The sequence below is a fragment of the Momordica charantia genome (genome assembly GCF_013281855.1).
Source record: "Momordica charantia cultivar OHB3-1 chromosome 6 unlocalized genomic scaffold, Mcharantia_2.0 BLBB01000006.1, whole genome shotgun sequence".
NCBI classification, from domain to species: Eukaryota; Viridiplantae; Streptophyta; class Magnoliopsida; order Cucurbitales; family Cucurbitaceae; genus Momordica; species Momordica charantia.
The window spans coordinates 12,863,543-12,879,005 of NW_028275164.1; the positions used below are offsets into that span (position 1 = coordinate 12,863,543).

General features: G+C 35.1%; 2 protein-coding genes across 2 annotated transcripts; both read right to left on the bottom strand.

The window, feature by feature from the left end:
• Positions 1 to 524: 524 nt before the first annotated feature.
• On the bottom strand, positions 525 to 983 carry LOC148210701 (uncharacterized). The gene has a single exon (XM_088125158.1). It carries the CDS (start codon positions 981 to 983, stop codon positions 525 to 527), a length of 459 nt encoding a protein of 152 aa, XP_087981284.1.
• Positions 984 to 10,919: 9,936 nt separating this feature from the next.
• Positions 10,920 to 13,416, bottom strand: LOC111025632 (CRIB domain-containing protein RIC4). Its single transcript, XM_022303521.2, has 3 exons — positions 13,243 to 13,416; positions 12,754 to 12,909; positions 10,920 to 11,247 (listed from the first exon to the last, which is right to left on the bottom strand). The coding sequence occupies exons 1-3, from the start codon at positions 13,412 to 13,414 to the stop codon at positions 11,012 to 11,014; spliced, it is 564 nt and encodes a 187-aa protein (XP_022159213.2). The 5' UTR covers positions 13,415 to 13,416; the 3' UTR covers positions 10,920 to 11,011.
• Between the last annotated feature and the right edge of the window lie 2,047 nt (positions 13,417 to 15,463).

The window sequence follows — 15,463 nt, forward strand, 5'->3', positions numbered from 1 at the left end:
ATGGTAGCTCCTTTGCCCATCTGCCGTTTCTTGCATCTAACCTTTATTTGAGACCACGCTTAATGATTTTGTTAATGGCCTCGACCTGTCTGTTAGCTTTTGGGTGGGTCGGGAATGAGCTGATATGACTGATTCCGAGCTTCCTACAAAAGTCCTTAAACTTTGAATTATCAAACTGTTTGCCATTGTCTGTCATGATGACACTGAGTATACCAAAACGGCAGACAATGTTTGTCCAAATGAAGAACGTGACCTTGGCCACTGTAATGTTGGAAAGTGTCTCTGCCTCGGCCTGTTTGGTGAAGTAGTCCACAACCACGACTGCAAACTTCGCATGTCCCCAATGCAACGAAAATGGTCCAAAAAGATCAACCCCCATTGCTCAAAGGGCCAAGGGGCAGAGATCAGAGTGAGCAACTCGAGAGGCTGGTTGATGTTGTTCGCGAAGCGTTGGCAATTGTCGCATGTCTTCACGAACTCTTTTGTATCTTGGTCTATTGTAGGCCAATAATAGCCTTGTCGGACTACCTTGACCGATAACGACCTAGCCCCGAATGGTTGCCACATATACCCTCATGTACCTCTCTTAAGACGTAATTTCCATCTTCTTTAGAAATACATTTGAGGAGAGGTAGAGAAAATCCGCGTCGGTACATAACTCCATCTCGGAGCACGTATCGAGTTGCTCTTCGTGACATCTTTTTCGCCTCTTTTGGGTTTGTTGGCGCATTGCCCGTCAGAAATTCCCTAATAGGATCCATCCTTGATGGTGGTTGGGAATCAAATTCCATCATGTCTGGCACCAAGATAGAAGAAGTGTCAAGTATTTCCATTGGGACCGATCTCGCAAGGTCAGTCTCGTAAACTGACGCCAATTTGGCTAGGGCGTCTGCATTTGAATTCTCAGATCTTGGAATTTGATTAATCTCGTAAGCCTGGAACTGGGCGAGGTGCGACCTAACTTTGCCCAAGTACTTTTCCATTCAAGAATCCTTTGTTTGGTACTCCTCTTTGATTTGATTCATGTAAAAACTTGAATGTGGCTGGCTCCTAATCCTTTAGCCATGTGCAATCCGGCCAAAAGGGCTTTGTCTCGGCCTCATTGTTCGAGGTACGAAAGTTGAAACGAAGGGCATACTCGAAGCGCATACCATCTGGTGCTAGTAGGAGCACGCCCGCGCCGCGTTCTTTTTCGTTAGAAGACACATCCGTGTACATGGTCCATGACAGGTTGGATTCAGAGGCATGGATGGGTGGCTGCGTGAGTTCAGCTATGAAATCAGTGCCCCTTCACTGCTGTTCTAGGTTCGAACTGAATGTCATACTCACTAAGCTCCACTTCCCATTTCATTAGTCGGCCAAACGTTTATGGCTTGTAGAAGACTTGTTTTAATGGTAAGTTCGTGAGCACGATCACGGTGTGGGCTTGGAAATACAACCGGAGTCTTTGTGCCTTTGTGCCGAGGTGACCAAGGCAAGGGCCAGTTTTTCCATTTGTGGATACCTAGTCTCGGCCACAGTCATGGCTTTACTTGTATAGTAAACCAGACTCTGGCGCGTCCTTCTTGTTTGATCAGGACCGAGCTGACTGCACTGTTTGACACGGCAAAGTACAAATGTAATTTGTCTCTTGGCATGAGTTTCGCAAGCAACAACGTCCAGTAGAGGTACTTCATGAGTTTTTCAAAAGCTTCCTCGCACTTGGGCGTCCATTCAAACGACCCCTTCTTTTTCAACACTTTGAGAAAGGTGAGGCACTTATCGGTAGACCTGGAAACAAATCTATTAAGAGCGGCAATCCTCCCATTCAGACATTGCAGCTGTTTGAGAGTTTTTGGTGCTTGCATCTCAAGCACGACCTTTATCTTCTCTGGGTTGGCTTCTATTCCTTGGTTATTCACCATGAAACTAAGAAACTTCCCAGACAAAACTCCGAAGGCACATTTGGCTGGATTGAGCTTCATCCGGTACTTAGGAAGGACTTATAAAGTTTCGGTCAGGTCAGCCAAGTACGACCTAGATTGCTTACTCTTGATGAGCATATTACGCCTGATCTGGTTGGCAAACATTTTGTTCACCATATTTTGATAAGTTGTACATTCATTCTTTAGGCCAAATTGCATAACTTTATAGCAGTATAAGCCTTGATTAGTTATAAAGGAAGTGTGGACCTGATATGGCTCGTGCATATTTATTTGATTGTATTTGGAGTATGCGTCCATAAAGGTGAGCAGCTCGTGCCCGGTCGTAGCGTCTACAAGCTGGTGAAGTCTACACATGTCCTCCACTTTCCGTTGGACTTTTTAACTAAGACAACGTTAAAGAGCCACTCAAGATACAAAATTTCTTTTATATATTGAGCTTTAAGCAATTTCTTTACTTCCTCAACAATTATATTACTCCTCTCCTTATTTACAGGTCTCCTCTTTTGCTTGACAGGTTAGAATGATGGGTCAATGTTAAGGCAATGCACCATTATCTCCGGATCGATGCCAGACATGTCTTCAAAAATGTTAAGGAAAACCATTTTCAGCGACTTCTAATATGAAATGTCGCTGAAAACCAATTTCAGCGACAACAGTAGATGTCGTTGAAAAGAGGGTTTCAGCGACAACAACAGATGTCACTGAAAACAACTTTTTAGCGACATCCGCTGTTGTCGCTGAAACTAGTTTTCAGCGACAACTGCTTTTTTTATTTTTAGCGACATCTGCTGTTGTCACTGAAAACCAGTTTCAGAATAGGCAAAATCCTGTTTTCTTTCCAATTTCGCCATCAATTTTGTTCAATTTCTGTGATCCAAAATGACACATATGTAAAACATCGCTGAAAAATATTTTTAATATTAAAAAAACATAAGGTAGATTCTCCAAATGTGTAACATCCTATCAAACCAAAAAGTACTTTCTAGCTACAAATAACAATTTGTATAAGTAATTCAATTACATATAAGAAAAGAAAACATGTTTTGTGCACGAAGTTGTTCTTCTGAATGATTCAGCATAGCCGCTTTTGATGACATAGTTTATCCTGCAAAAAATTAACAACATAACTTATTTAACATGAAAATATAATCAAAAGAGTTTTTTGACCTACTAAACCAACATATATATATCTATTATATCCACACCAACTTACTAAATAATGAAAAACGTAGTGAACAACACTAAACCAATCAACAAAAAGTAATCTATTAGATAATCCAATCAACACTAAACTCCAAAATCATAGTTTATAATTCAAACAACTTGTTATTAAATCATTTCTAAAACAAACAAAATTGCAACACTACAAGAGAAATAGCCATGTTATATCAACACTATAAACAACCCAAAATGCTCATAACTTCATAAAATACATCAAAACTATATATATAACACAAGTGATGACGACCATAACTGTAAGATCATAAACAACTCAAATGCTCCTAACACTTGAATTTATTAACAAACCTATATTAAACATAATATAAGCTATGACTACCATAACTGCAAGATAGCCACAACACTTAGCTACGTAAAAACCAGTATTTTATAAGTACATGCATCAAATATGTAGCTACATTTCTATTAACATCATGAACAACTCAAATGCTCCTAACATGTGAATATACTAACAAATTCATATTGATATAACATAAGTCTTGACTACCATAACTGCGGGATAGTCACAACACTTCAAAGCACATCAAGTCCAATATCTATTATAAAGTATCATCTACTTAAATACTCATCTACTATGGACAATATGTATGAGTACCTTTTTATGCATCATTCGACGGTTGAGAATTAGCTTGTTGCGACGATCCTTCTCCAGCATTGCTTAGCCTGTTTACAGTTTCTTGTAACTGACTCAATTGAGCCATTGCTGATTCAAGCAGGCTTTGTTGCGTCTGTACAACAGATTGCAATTGAGCGATCTGATTTCTTGACTCTCTATTTCTTTGAGAACTTCGTTCATTCTGAGTCGTCGCCGTCGGTGGTCCCCATCCAAGTGCACCTCGCCTGCCTAGTACTTGAACACTGATTTGTCGAATTGAAGGAGGTTCCGCACCTTCTTCCACTGGTGCATTTCTCAGTTCAACCATTTGTTCCTACAATGTCCATAAATAATATGAGTACATGTCAAATAATACAAAAATAAAAAAGGTAGTTTTACGTACATGTTTTTTACCAGCCACCGGGCTCACCCACTCGTCGTTCATCCTTTTGTGTGTTACTTCGAACAGTTCAATGTCATCTACCTCTCGTCCCTCTTTGTTTTCTACATAATTCAAACAAGATTATGAGCAGTGAAATCTCTTTGAAGTTATAACAAGAAAAGATATACATACAATGTTTTCTTTGTGACGTAAAAATGCGATCGTTCCTGCTGTATGACCGTATGGTACAGACGCTCAAGCTCTAGTGTTTGTTTCAGAAATTTTCTGACATATATATAATAGTTAGTAGCAAAATACTTAGAATAAAAGTAATTCATAGCACAATACATACCTTAAACTTCTCTGTTTCCCAACGATCGCATAAGTGATGTCAATCTTCGTCTTGTGCAACATCTTTGTGTTTGTGATGTCGTGCTTCTTCTGGGGAATATTGCATGTAATGCTTATGCAACCTGTACTGGAAATCTCTATGTCTACTACTCATCTCATGCTCCAGATAACGATAAACAATTGGATCATTGAGATCGAGAATGAATTGGTTCTAACAATAAACAACAAAAAAGACGACGTGTTAATGATAATCACAATATAACAACATTTTAAAAAGTGTCACTAAAGAAACTTACGCTAAGTCTATTTATGATACTGTTTTTATCTTCTTGGTTGACATCTGACCAATGTTCACAATTCAGAGGAACGATTGACCGCACTCATACCCCAATTTGAGAGACCAATTTCGAACTGTGGCTACAAACTGGCTTGTCATCCTCTTCTTCGATATTAATTTTTATCAGACCATGATTTTGGACATGTTTATCGACATTCAGCCCTCTAGTGTTGCGTCTACCTTTTCTTTTAGTCGTGCCAGAACCTACACGAAAGATATCATATATTTATATATTTAAGTTTAATTTGAAATAAAAAAATATTTCTATCTAAATATCATACTCTGTGCTGTTTGATTAACCTCTCCGGCCGGTTGAGTGCTTTCTATTCTATCGACATTGCTTGTGTAACTCCGTCGGCTTCCTGGTCCAAGATTTGAAGACGACATCATGTAACATAATAATGGACAAAATCAAACTGTAATTAAATCACTTATAAACTTCATATCGTCACAACAAAAACTACATAGTCAAAGCATCAAATCAAACAAAAACTAAATTTTATGCCAACTTCAACTTATAAACTTTATAATCAAAAACTCATAAACTTCAACTTCTGAATTCATATCCAACAAAAACTTCAAAATTCATCATTACTCCCACAACTTCAATGATAATCAACATAAACTTCGAACTCATATACTTGATAATCAATATCCAAAAACTACACTTCAATGTCCATCACGAAATTAAGTGCTATGACAATATCCAAGAATTCAAAGCATCAAATAAACCGAATAACTCACAAACCATGCATATAGAGGTAATGGAGAATGTGAAAATCAAGAGTGGGTTAGCTTCTTTTATATATTACAATCCATTCTTTCATAGACCCAATTCAAAATCAAGTGCCAAGAATACTCACAACCACTAAACTCTTTAACTTATATTCTAACACTCAAAATCAATACTCAAACTCCTAAATGGACCAAATGTTACACTCACACCTTGTCATAAAAAACTACGAGATGGGAAGGCATGTTACGAAAACACAAGAGAATACAAGCTCAACTTGGTCTCGGCCACTGCCAGTTATCCTATTATTTACTTTTGACTTTTTTCTTTCCTTTTGTTTACAGAGAAAAATGCAACTTCCTTATTTCATCCAAGGTATCTAAATTAACTTTAGTGCAAATGTATTCGAGAAAATCCATCCAACCCACAAATTATTACGAATGATATGGCAAATTGGCATTTTCTTTACACCCTATTCAACTACAATGTCACAAAACAAACTGCAGCAAAACCTTAAAAAGGCAGCCCACGGAGGCAAGAAATATCCAAGCAAACATTTATTCTAACATTTATATCCACCAGAACCACAGCCACAACGTATATATCTTCAAATTATCTGGATATCGAAACATACATTATAATCTAAAGGGGCACTATAATTCTAATGAAATCTAAAGTACGCACAATCGTAGAATTACCTCAAAATTGATACCAACTCGAAAGCCCTGCAACTCTTTGCGGAACTTCAAAAACAATTCCGAGGGCGTCAAATTGATGCTGCAAAGGTCTTCCCAAGAAGTGGGTTCCTCGCCACTCGATCCGGAATCCCAAGAAGGCGGCGACGGACTGCGGCGATGAAAGGGAGGGGAGAAGAAATATTGGGACGGCGACGGAGGGCGGCGACGGAAGGCAGCGACGAACAGCGACGACGGACAGTGGCGACCGGAGGGGAGGGGAGAAGAAATTTGCGGCGGGCGACGGAGGGGAGAAGAAAAATCGCGAATTGGGGGCGAGGGTTTGTAAAATCGCGAATTGGGTTTGTAAATTCTGGGATTTTCAGCGACACATACAACTTATGTGTCGCTGAAAATACCTTCAGCGACGCCGTCAACTTACGGCGTCACTGAAAGTACATTTTCAGCGACATCTGCTTGACGGCGTCGCTGAAAAGGCACTTTCAGCGACATCGTCAAGATGATGTCGCTGAAAATGTAATTTCAGCGACATCTACTTACTTTCAGCGACATTTTAGTCTTCGCGTCGCTGAAAACATTATTCAGCGACATTGTCATCAGACAATGTTGCTGAAATTATGTTTTAGGGACATTATTGCTTATACGTCGTTAAAAATGTGTCTCTGAAAGCTCCGTTTCTTGTAGTGCTAATTGACGTTGAGTAAGGCGATTTTGGCCTTACTAGGAGTTACAAAGTGCTACATGGGAGTGAATCTGATGGCGGTGTATGAGCATGAGCTGAGGATAACATCGAGTGTGGATCCGTCCTTCTTCCAACCACGACGTAACGCCAATTAATAATAGCATTGACCACCATGTAAAAGACAAATAGTGTACCAATGATCTCCAATTTCTAGGCTATCTGCAGTCCACTCTTTTTTAAATGAAAATCTACTTATGATCTGATTCCTATTGTTATGGCTATTTTTAGTCATGAAAATACAAATTTCAAAGGACATTTTAGCAATTGGAGTGGTGTGGGCCCTACTTTTGCCGAATTAAGTAACTTTGTGTATATAGACTCTGTAGATAGTTCCACGTACAAAAAAAGTTAAAGTGTAAATGGCTATTTTTGGTCATAGAACATTTTAACAATCGAAGTGGTTGGACCCTATGGTAACTTTGTGCCTATAGACCTCGTAGATGGCCAGATACAGAGGAAGTGAAAGTGTGAATGACTATTTTTGGTCGTCAAAATGCAAATTTCAGAGGACATTTTAGCAATCGAAGTGGTGTGAGCCCTACTTTTGTATCGAATTACATGGTCAGTAACTTTGTGCATACAGACCCCATAGATAGTTCCACATACAGAGGAAGTGAAAATGTGAATGTCACTCAAGTCATGCAGACGCACATTCACAAACTTTATAGAGACTCTGTAATGGAGAGCATACACCCATTCTAGATGCACCAGCATCTGTTCTTCGAAAAATAGAAAAAGCATAAGAGAGTGATAGTTATTGTAAACTCAACAGAGATACTATAATTTGAAAATATTAGAGAATCAATATTAGTTATGGCAAGGCCTGGAGAGGAAGAGAGAAGGCTTTAAACTTATTAAGTGGGTCATCTAAACAGTCGTATGCTCTCATACCGTCTTTTGCAATCAGGTTGATTGAGAAAAATTCAGGTATCACGTGTTTCTCTATTTACTCTATCTTTATTCTGTCTATAAGCGTATTTATCCTATATATTTCTCCTAACGTAGCTACCCCTCCATATTTTTTAAAAACAATATTTGATTTTTCAATCATATTTTTTTCTACTCGTTTTTCACTTTTCTGTATTGATTTTACATTTTGTTAGGTCATTTTTCATATTATTCTGCATCTTAATTTTTTTTATTTCAAGGTATTCATTTAACAGCTTTTATTTTTTTAAATTTTTAAATTTAGATTTTATTTTTGAAATTTTAAACTTAAAAAATTTGATTCAATAATATTTCCTAAGCTGTAGCAAAAAATTGTTTCAATGGTATTTTTGCGATAAAATTTTAGGGTAATTATAGGATAATTTTAGCTATTTTGGTGGGAGGGTATATTTGTCCACATAAAATTCTAGCATTGAACCGTAACTACTTTGTAGCAATTTTTATGATATTGTATACTTTTGGCTATTTTTGTTTAATATAGTCATTCCCTAGTTGTCCCAAATTTTATCTCAGCCCTCAACAGGCCTAATGGCTTTCTCACACTTAATTATACAATAGCCCATTTCATTCTCTCCTTCGGCCTACCATCTTCCACCCTCACAAAATTCATCCCAGCCCATTTCTTCATCGACAAGACAAAATTTGACCATGTTTTCCTCCCCACTGCTCTCATCTTTGCCAACTGTACCCATAATACCCATTTGAGCCTCTCTCCTCCCCAAATTGTTCTAATCTGGCACACCCATATGCCCTTGGGCAAAAGGGGCCACCAACCTCTTTCTTTCTTTAATCATTCCAATCAAGACAACTGGGTTAGTTCCTTTCATCCTTCTATCTATGCAATTCTCTATATTTGATCATGATCATGTTGGGCAAAAGGTAGTTGTAGAGGAGCAAGTTCCATAACATAGTTGTTATTATGTCTTCAAGGACTTCAATGGTTCTAAAAAAGAAGAAAGAAGAGAGTGAGTTTTCGATTCTTCTGGTGTAAGCAAAGAACGCTCAATATGCGTATTAGAGAAGGGGGGTGTGAGATGGGTTGGCGCTTCGGTCAAAAGGCAGGATCGCGTCCCACCTTCCTGTCTTGATTAGTAGGCACAATCGTTTGAGTTTAGTTCTTAAGCTAGCTCACTGAGTGATGATTGATTTAGTCCCTACCACTGAAATCGGAATGGAGGTTGTGCCCTCGATTGTTCCAAAGAAAAGGATAATGGCGCCACATAACCCCATAAGTGCAATAGAGTAAGTTTTGATTGAGTTAATGATTCGTGGCCTGCTTTGCCCCCTTAAACAAAGACACATCTCTTAGCTTAGACGGCTAAAAATTGATTCAAGCAAAGTTTTGTGAAGGGCATAGCATAAGTGAGACTATTGATCATTTCATAAAATATATATGATTGACCTTAATTGGGTGACTCACCAACTAACCGAGCAGTGATGAATGACAGAATGGTACAAACAAATCCAATGACTTAGATTTGGTAGTTCTCGATTTTACCTATTTTGTTATCTTTCTAAATGGGTGTGCACCTCTGGATGGGCAGAGGTTGACCTCCCACTCTTCTTTTATGCAGCATTTATTAGCTTAGTTGAGTTTGGTGTATCGTGCAATAAGCCTCCCTCAATACGTCTTTATGAAAGCCTCTCACCTTTCAAGAGCAGGTCTATCATCAACTTAATGAGGCGAACTTTAACGGATTTCAACGTCGAATCCAGTTTTCCATGAAATGACCAAACATTTTAGAATAAAGTATTATGTTATGAGAGAGATGCACCACTGGTTTTATTTTGTTGCACGATGTTATATATATAAACTACTTAAATAGATTTTGTTTAAAAAAAAAGTAGCGTTGTCGTCTCTTTAAGAGATGACAATAAATGTCTGCCAACTTGGTCTTCTCTGAAGAGAAGACCTTGTTTTGATTTTTTTTAAAAAAATCAGACGCGGTGCTTGATTGGCGCTACGTCTGCAGAGAGACGACTTGTGAATGGCCACTTCATAGGTCGTCTCTTCAAGAGATGACCAACTATTTACAAGCATTATTGTTGAAAATAGTTTGGGTAGTGGCATATATTTGTAATAAGTTTCAAAAATAGCATTATTAAAAAAAATCCGTCAAATGAGTCAAGGTAAATCAAAAAGATTTATAGGGAATTAAATGAATTCAAACCCCATGATGACCAACCTAACTACTTAAGAATTAATTTCCTATATGTTTCTTTAGCAGTGCCAATTGAGATTAGTCGAGAATATAAAAAAAAAAAGATACGAATTTAATTTTCAGAGTTAAATTTGTATACTAGACTGTTCTCAATATCTCTAGATTCTACTTTTTTTTTTCACGCATTAATATCCAGCATTTTATCCCTCAGTGACATATGCTTTTACTAGAAATTTCTACATTATCTGAAATTGCTAGCCAAATCTATTTAAATATAACTTTCTAGTGAATGATATGGAAAAGGAAAAATATGTATAATTTTTTTTTTTTTTTGTTATTGCTCAGGAGTCAGCGACCTTAACAAACTATATTGTCCAACACTTGCACAGTTTCAATAATTCTCATTTTAATGTGACGTTTTTTTAGTACAACATGTAGGAGTAGGAGATCGAATTCACAACGTCTTGATTGGAGATACATGCCAATTACCATTGAGCTATGCTAGCTTTGGCCATTTTAATGTGACGTTGATTCACCCATATATTATATTCCTAATTTCGCTCCAACATCACATTAATAAACCAATATTTAGAGTTTCTCAAAACAAAAATAATAATAATAAACCAATATTTAGGAGAGATAAAAAGAAATCAAAATAGCTATTCAAACACATCCTAAACACAACCCTACAACAATTAAGAAAGTAATTGAATGAATGTGAGGATTAAAATAAATCATATGATTGTTGTAGGCATATAAATATATATATAAACCCATATGATCAATACCACATCAAAGTACATCATCAAATCAACAGCAATTAATTAACCATACTTTTTTTTTCCTTTTTGTTTTGCACAAAAGTAGTGATGAATATAGAGAGAGAGTTGAGAAAATATTATTCAAATGGAATGATGTACAACATTAGGCAATGGGTTTGAAAGTTGATGATCATCAAATTGGGTCCAAGTTAGAAGAGTTTCCCAATTAGCAATGAAAGGGTTATTATTGGCATTATGATTATCATCATCTATTGTGGAGGCAATATCACAGCCTATGTGTGTCACATGCTTCACATCTGTGGGGGACCCTATTTCCATATCCATCATCTCCATTTCTTCCATCTCCTCTTTGTACACTTTCCAAAAAAAAATCATGACAAAAAAATTAGGGCTTGCATTTAATTAATAATACAGGTGTAACATATATATATTTTTCTTAAAAAAGTTTCAATTCGGTCTCTTATGTTTTCTCTGCTAGTAAATGTCAAAATTGACTAATCAGGGAAACTTATGATACTTAGTGAATTGGTAGAAATTTGGAGGAGAAAGTAGGCAAGCAAGGAGAGAAAAGTTTATAATTCTCCCCGCAAATTTTAGGGAATTCTTGACTTTTTTTTTTCTTCTCTTGAGTGGTTTAATTCTTTTTTTAAATTTATGTCAACTCAGTATCATGTCATATAAGCTTATCATCAACCAAATAATATAAAGAATATAGTTGAAAAAATGTTAAAATATAAGAGGTTAGATATTGAATTTTTTTCAACAATAGGGACTAATTAAATTGGGAAAAAAAACCTCATGTATTTAGCCTTTAACATAAATATCAATTCCTTCTCGAGGTGAAAATGATTTGTAAATTGAGAGGTAATATATATACATATTTAGGGTTTTTATATTTTGATAAAGATTTTGCTTGTGTTATTTTTTTTTCACTTTAAAAAACAAATCTTAGTTTGTCAAATTTTAAAATGAGAAATAGATTTTGTTAAATTACTTCCTTAAAGAGTAATTTAATAATGACATTTTCTTTTAGAAATAACCATACGCCTATTTTCCTTTGAAAAATAAAATCATACCTATTTACCCATATATTTCTTTGTTTTGTAACTTACTAGACAAAATTTTAAAAACTAAAAGGCACCATTTGGAGACACCTATATTATATATTATTATGTTTATTTTAAAAATATTTATTTCTAATTTACTAACTCGTTTCCCTTTTAAAAAACTTTTAGCTAAATTTTAGAAGAGGAAAAATTGGTTTCTTATGTCTCTTTATGTTCTGTTTCCAGAATATATTTTTAAAAATATTAAATCTTTTTCATTATTTTATCATTTTTACTTATAGAATGTACAATAATTTATTAAAAAAAAGAATAGGTTTATATTATTTTGGTCCCATAACTATTTTGTTTCCTAAATTTTCAAATATTTAATCTTTAAACTTTCAAATATTATATTTTAATCCTTAATAGATTTGTTTGATCTGTAAATTAAAAAAAAAAGGTTTGAGGTTTGATGACCAAAGTAAAATAGGAACGGAAGTTGGAGACTAAATAGAATACGAATGAAAATAGAGACAGTAATATAAGATTCAAACTAAATAATAATAATAAATATTTTGATAGTTTTAAATATTTTATTTTTAAGAATAATTTTTGAAATTTCATTATCTTTCTTAATTTAAAATTTCAGAGAAGAAAAAAAAATAGATATAGTTGTCAAGTGTATTTCTATTTATTTTTTACAAAAAAGGGAGAGAGAAAAAATAATTATCAAAAGCGAATTTCTTTTCTTTCCTAAAAAGTGGAAAATAGAGAAATAAGAAAAAAACAGACAATAAATTAAATGATTTGGCTCACCAAATAATTGAGAGATGTTCTTGAAACCTCTGTAAAGCCTATGAAAGCCAACTGCTATATTAGGCTTTGCAAGTGCTGAGAACTTTTGCGAGTTCTTCAAACTTTCCTCTAAAAGAGTTCCTTCTCCTTCTTCTCCATCCTCAACTTTCTCGCCCCCTTCAAAAGAAAAAAAAAAAAAAACAAAAACGCTACGTAAGCATGAGGTCGTAGGTCGATAACCATTTTGTTTTTAGTTTTCTATTTCGGAAAATAACATGTTATTGCTCCCTCGTAGTTTCTTAAATGCCTTCTCCAACTTTCTTAAACAAAACAAACAGAGAAAAAAACCACCTTCTGCTTTGCTTTCCAAGTTTTGAATTTGATTTTTGAAAACGTTGTGAAAAGTAGAAACAAAAAACAATTAAAGTAACACGTATGTGAAATAGAATATAAAAAACGAAATAGTTTATCAAATGGGACGGGTTGCCAAGAGAGAGGAGAGAGAAAGACTTGATCTTGGCAATTTGGATGTTGCAGTCTGTTGAATTCCCACAGCAACACTTGATTCGGAGATACAGCCCACAGAGAAAGGAAGAAGAACGAGCCTCTCCATTTTTCTTCTCATTTTTCTTCTTTCATTCAGAAGAAAGAATTTGGGGTTTTGAGGAAAAAATAAAGGCATTTGGTTTATGTTATAATGGGGTGTTGTGGCAGTGGCTTTGAAATAAAGCTACAATCATTCTTACGTATACAAATAACAAGTAAAGTGGGTTTGGTACCAAAAAAACAAAAACAAAAAGAAAGAAATAAAGAAGAAAAAGGAAAATTATATATAACCTAAACATTTAGGGTTTGTTAATTCCACTTGATGGGTATGTTTGGACGTAAAAGTGTTGCATTAGTATGCTTTCTACTTCATTGCCTAAATAACAAACTCAACTTTTGGATCTAACTTTTTGTAAATATGGTTAGTTGGATATCTAAGTTTAATCCATCTCAATTGTCTCTAGATTCTTGTTCCTTATATATGTGGCCTAGAAAGGTAGTCGAGTTTTCTTTTTGGTTAGTTGGATGTTTTTTTCTTATTTCATATCTCTTATATATTTTATCATCTTTTAAGGTGAGTTTGGTATATATTTCAATTTAAGCATTCTTTTCACTTCTTTTTTCTAATTATTTCTCAAATATTTCTTCATAAATGAATATCATTAAACAAATCCAAATTTTGAAAATATTTTTTTACTGAAGAGTTTTTAGAAAAAAAATCTTTTAATTATTTGAAATCTCTTAGGAAACTATAATAAACACACTATAAATTAATAACTTTTTCAAAAAATAGTTTTATTATTAAAAAAATTGAAAGTCATCCAAAATACACTATTAGACTTAACTGGTGGTATGCGTTAGTTTTAGAGCCAGTTTGACTTATGAGTTAGGTTTTTTTTTTTTTAACAAACTGCTCCTATGTTTGATAAGGTGAGTTTACAAATTTTGTTGCTATATTATTAAGTTTAGGATTATAAAACTCACATTTGCTAGGCATCATTCTCTTGCATTATAAAAATTAAAATAATAATAATAATAATAATAAAAAAACCCTCCGTCTTATCAACCCTAGACTTATTATATATAACGATGAGAAACATTCCCTAATTTTTTTATCTCACCTAAAAATTTAATTAAATCAAACCTCTCACCAATAGAATAATTGTTTAATATATATTACTAATATTTCTATACAGATTTCATTAGGGGTGTTGAAAAAACCCGACAACCCGATGAACCCAACACAAATCGTGAGGGTTGGGTTAGGTTAGATGAAGCCTAGGACTGGGTTGGGTTGTGATTTTCCCAACCTGATCAGGTTGGGTTGGGTCTCAGGTTCAACCATTAGAAAATCAGATCAACCGAACCCAACCTAAATTTATGCATATATGTGTATTTTTTTAATTATATATATGTTTCTCCTCAATGTCAACCGTACATTTAGTTTTAATCCTAATATTTCATTTAAGGTTTTCATATTATCTTCTTCTATTTTGTATCTTAATCTCAGCCGTCTATTTAGTTTTAATCCAAACTCCATGTCGCCGCTGTGATAATTAAAAATTTAAAATTAAAAAAAAAAACTTTGGGTTGGGTTGACCATCCAATTCAAACTCTATGGTTCCTCTATATGGCCAATCCGAAAATTCGGGTTGGTCCCAAAATCCCTCCTAACCCGATCTAACCAAAACCCGTGAACACCAGCACACACAAGAACACTACACTCCTAGTGTGGTGCTAAGTAGAACACACTTTGATGCCTAAATTAGCAAAGGGTTTCATTGAGAATAGAAAAATGTATAGTTGTGAGAGCATTCTTCGAACCTCGGGTCTCTCCTCTTAGTTATAAAAGGGGTCTTATTGGGCCGGTTCGGGTGGACTGAATCGACCAAGTTCAGTCGGCTCAGGTCTGGTCTAGTTTAGTAGTCTCACCTAGACCATTTGATATAGATAGTTCGACCCATGTCGTTTCCTTAATTTCAAATCATATGAACTTAATAGGTAATTTTAACCCACAACAACATCAATTAGTTTATTACCTACAATAATGTCATACTAAACCTTATCAACCCCGTCAAGTTTGAATCTTCAACCGTTGTTTCCACGATAATAATCTAAAAAGGAATACATTTAGGGATAAATCTAACATACGAGTTTGTTCCAAACTTCATTCAAAATAGTGTTG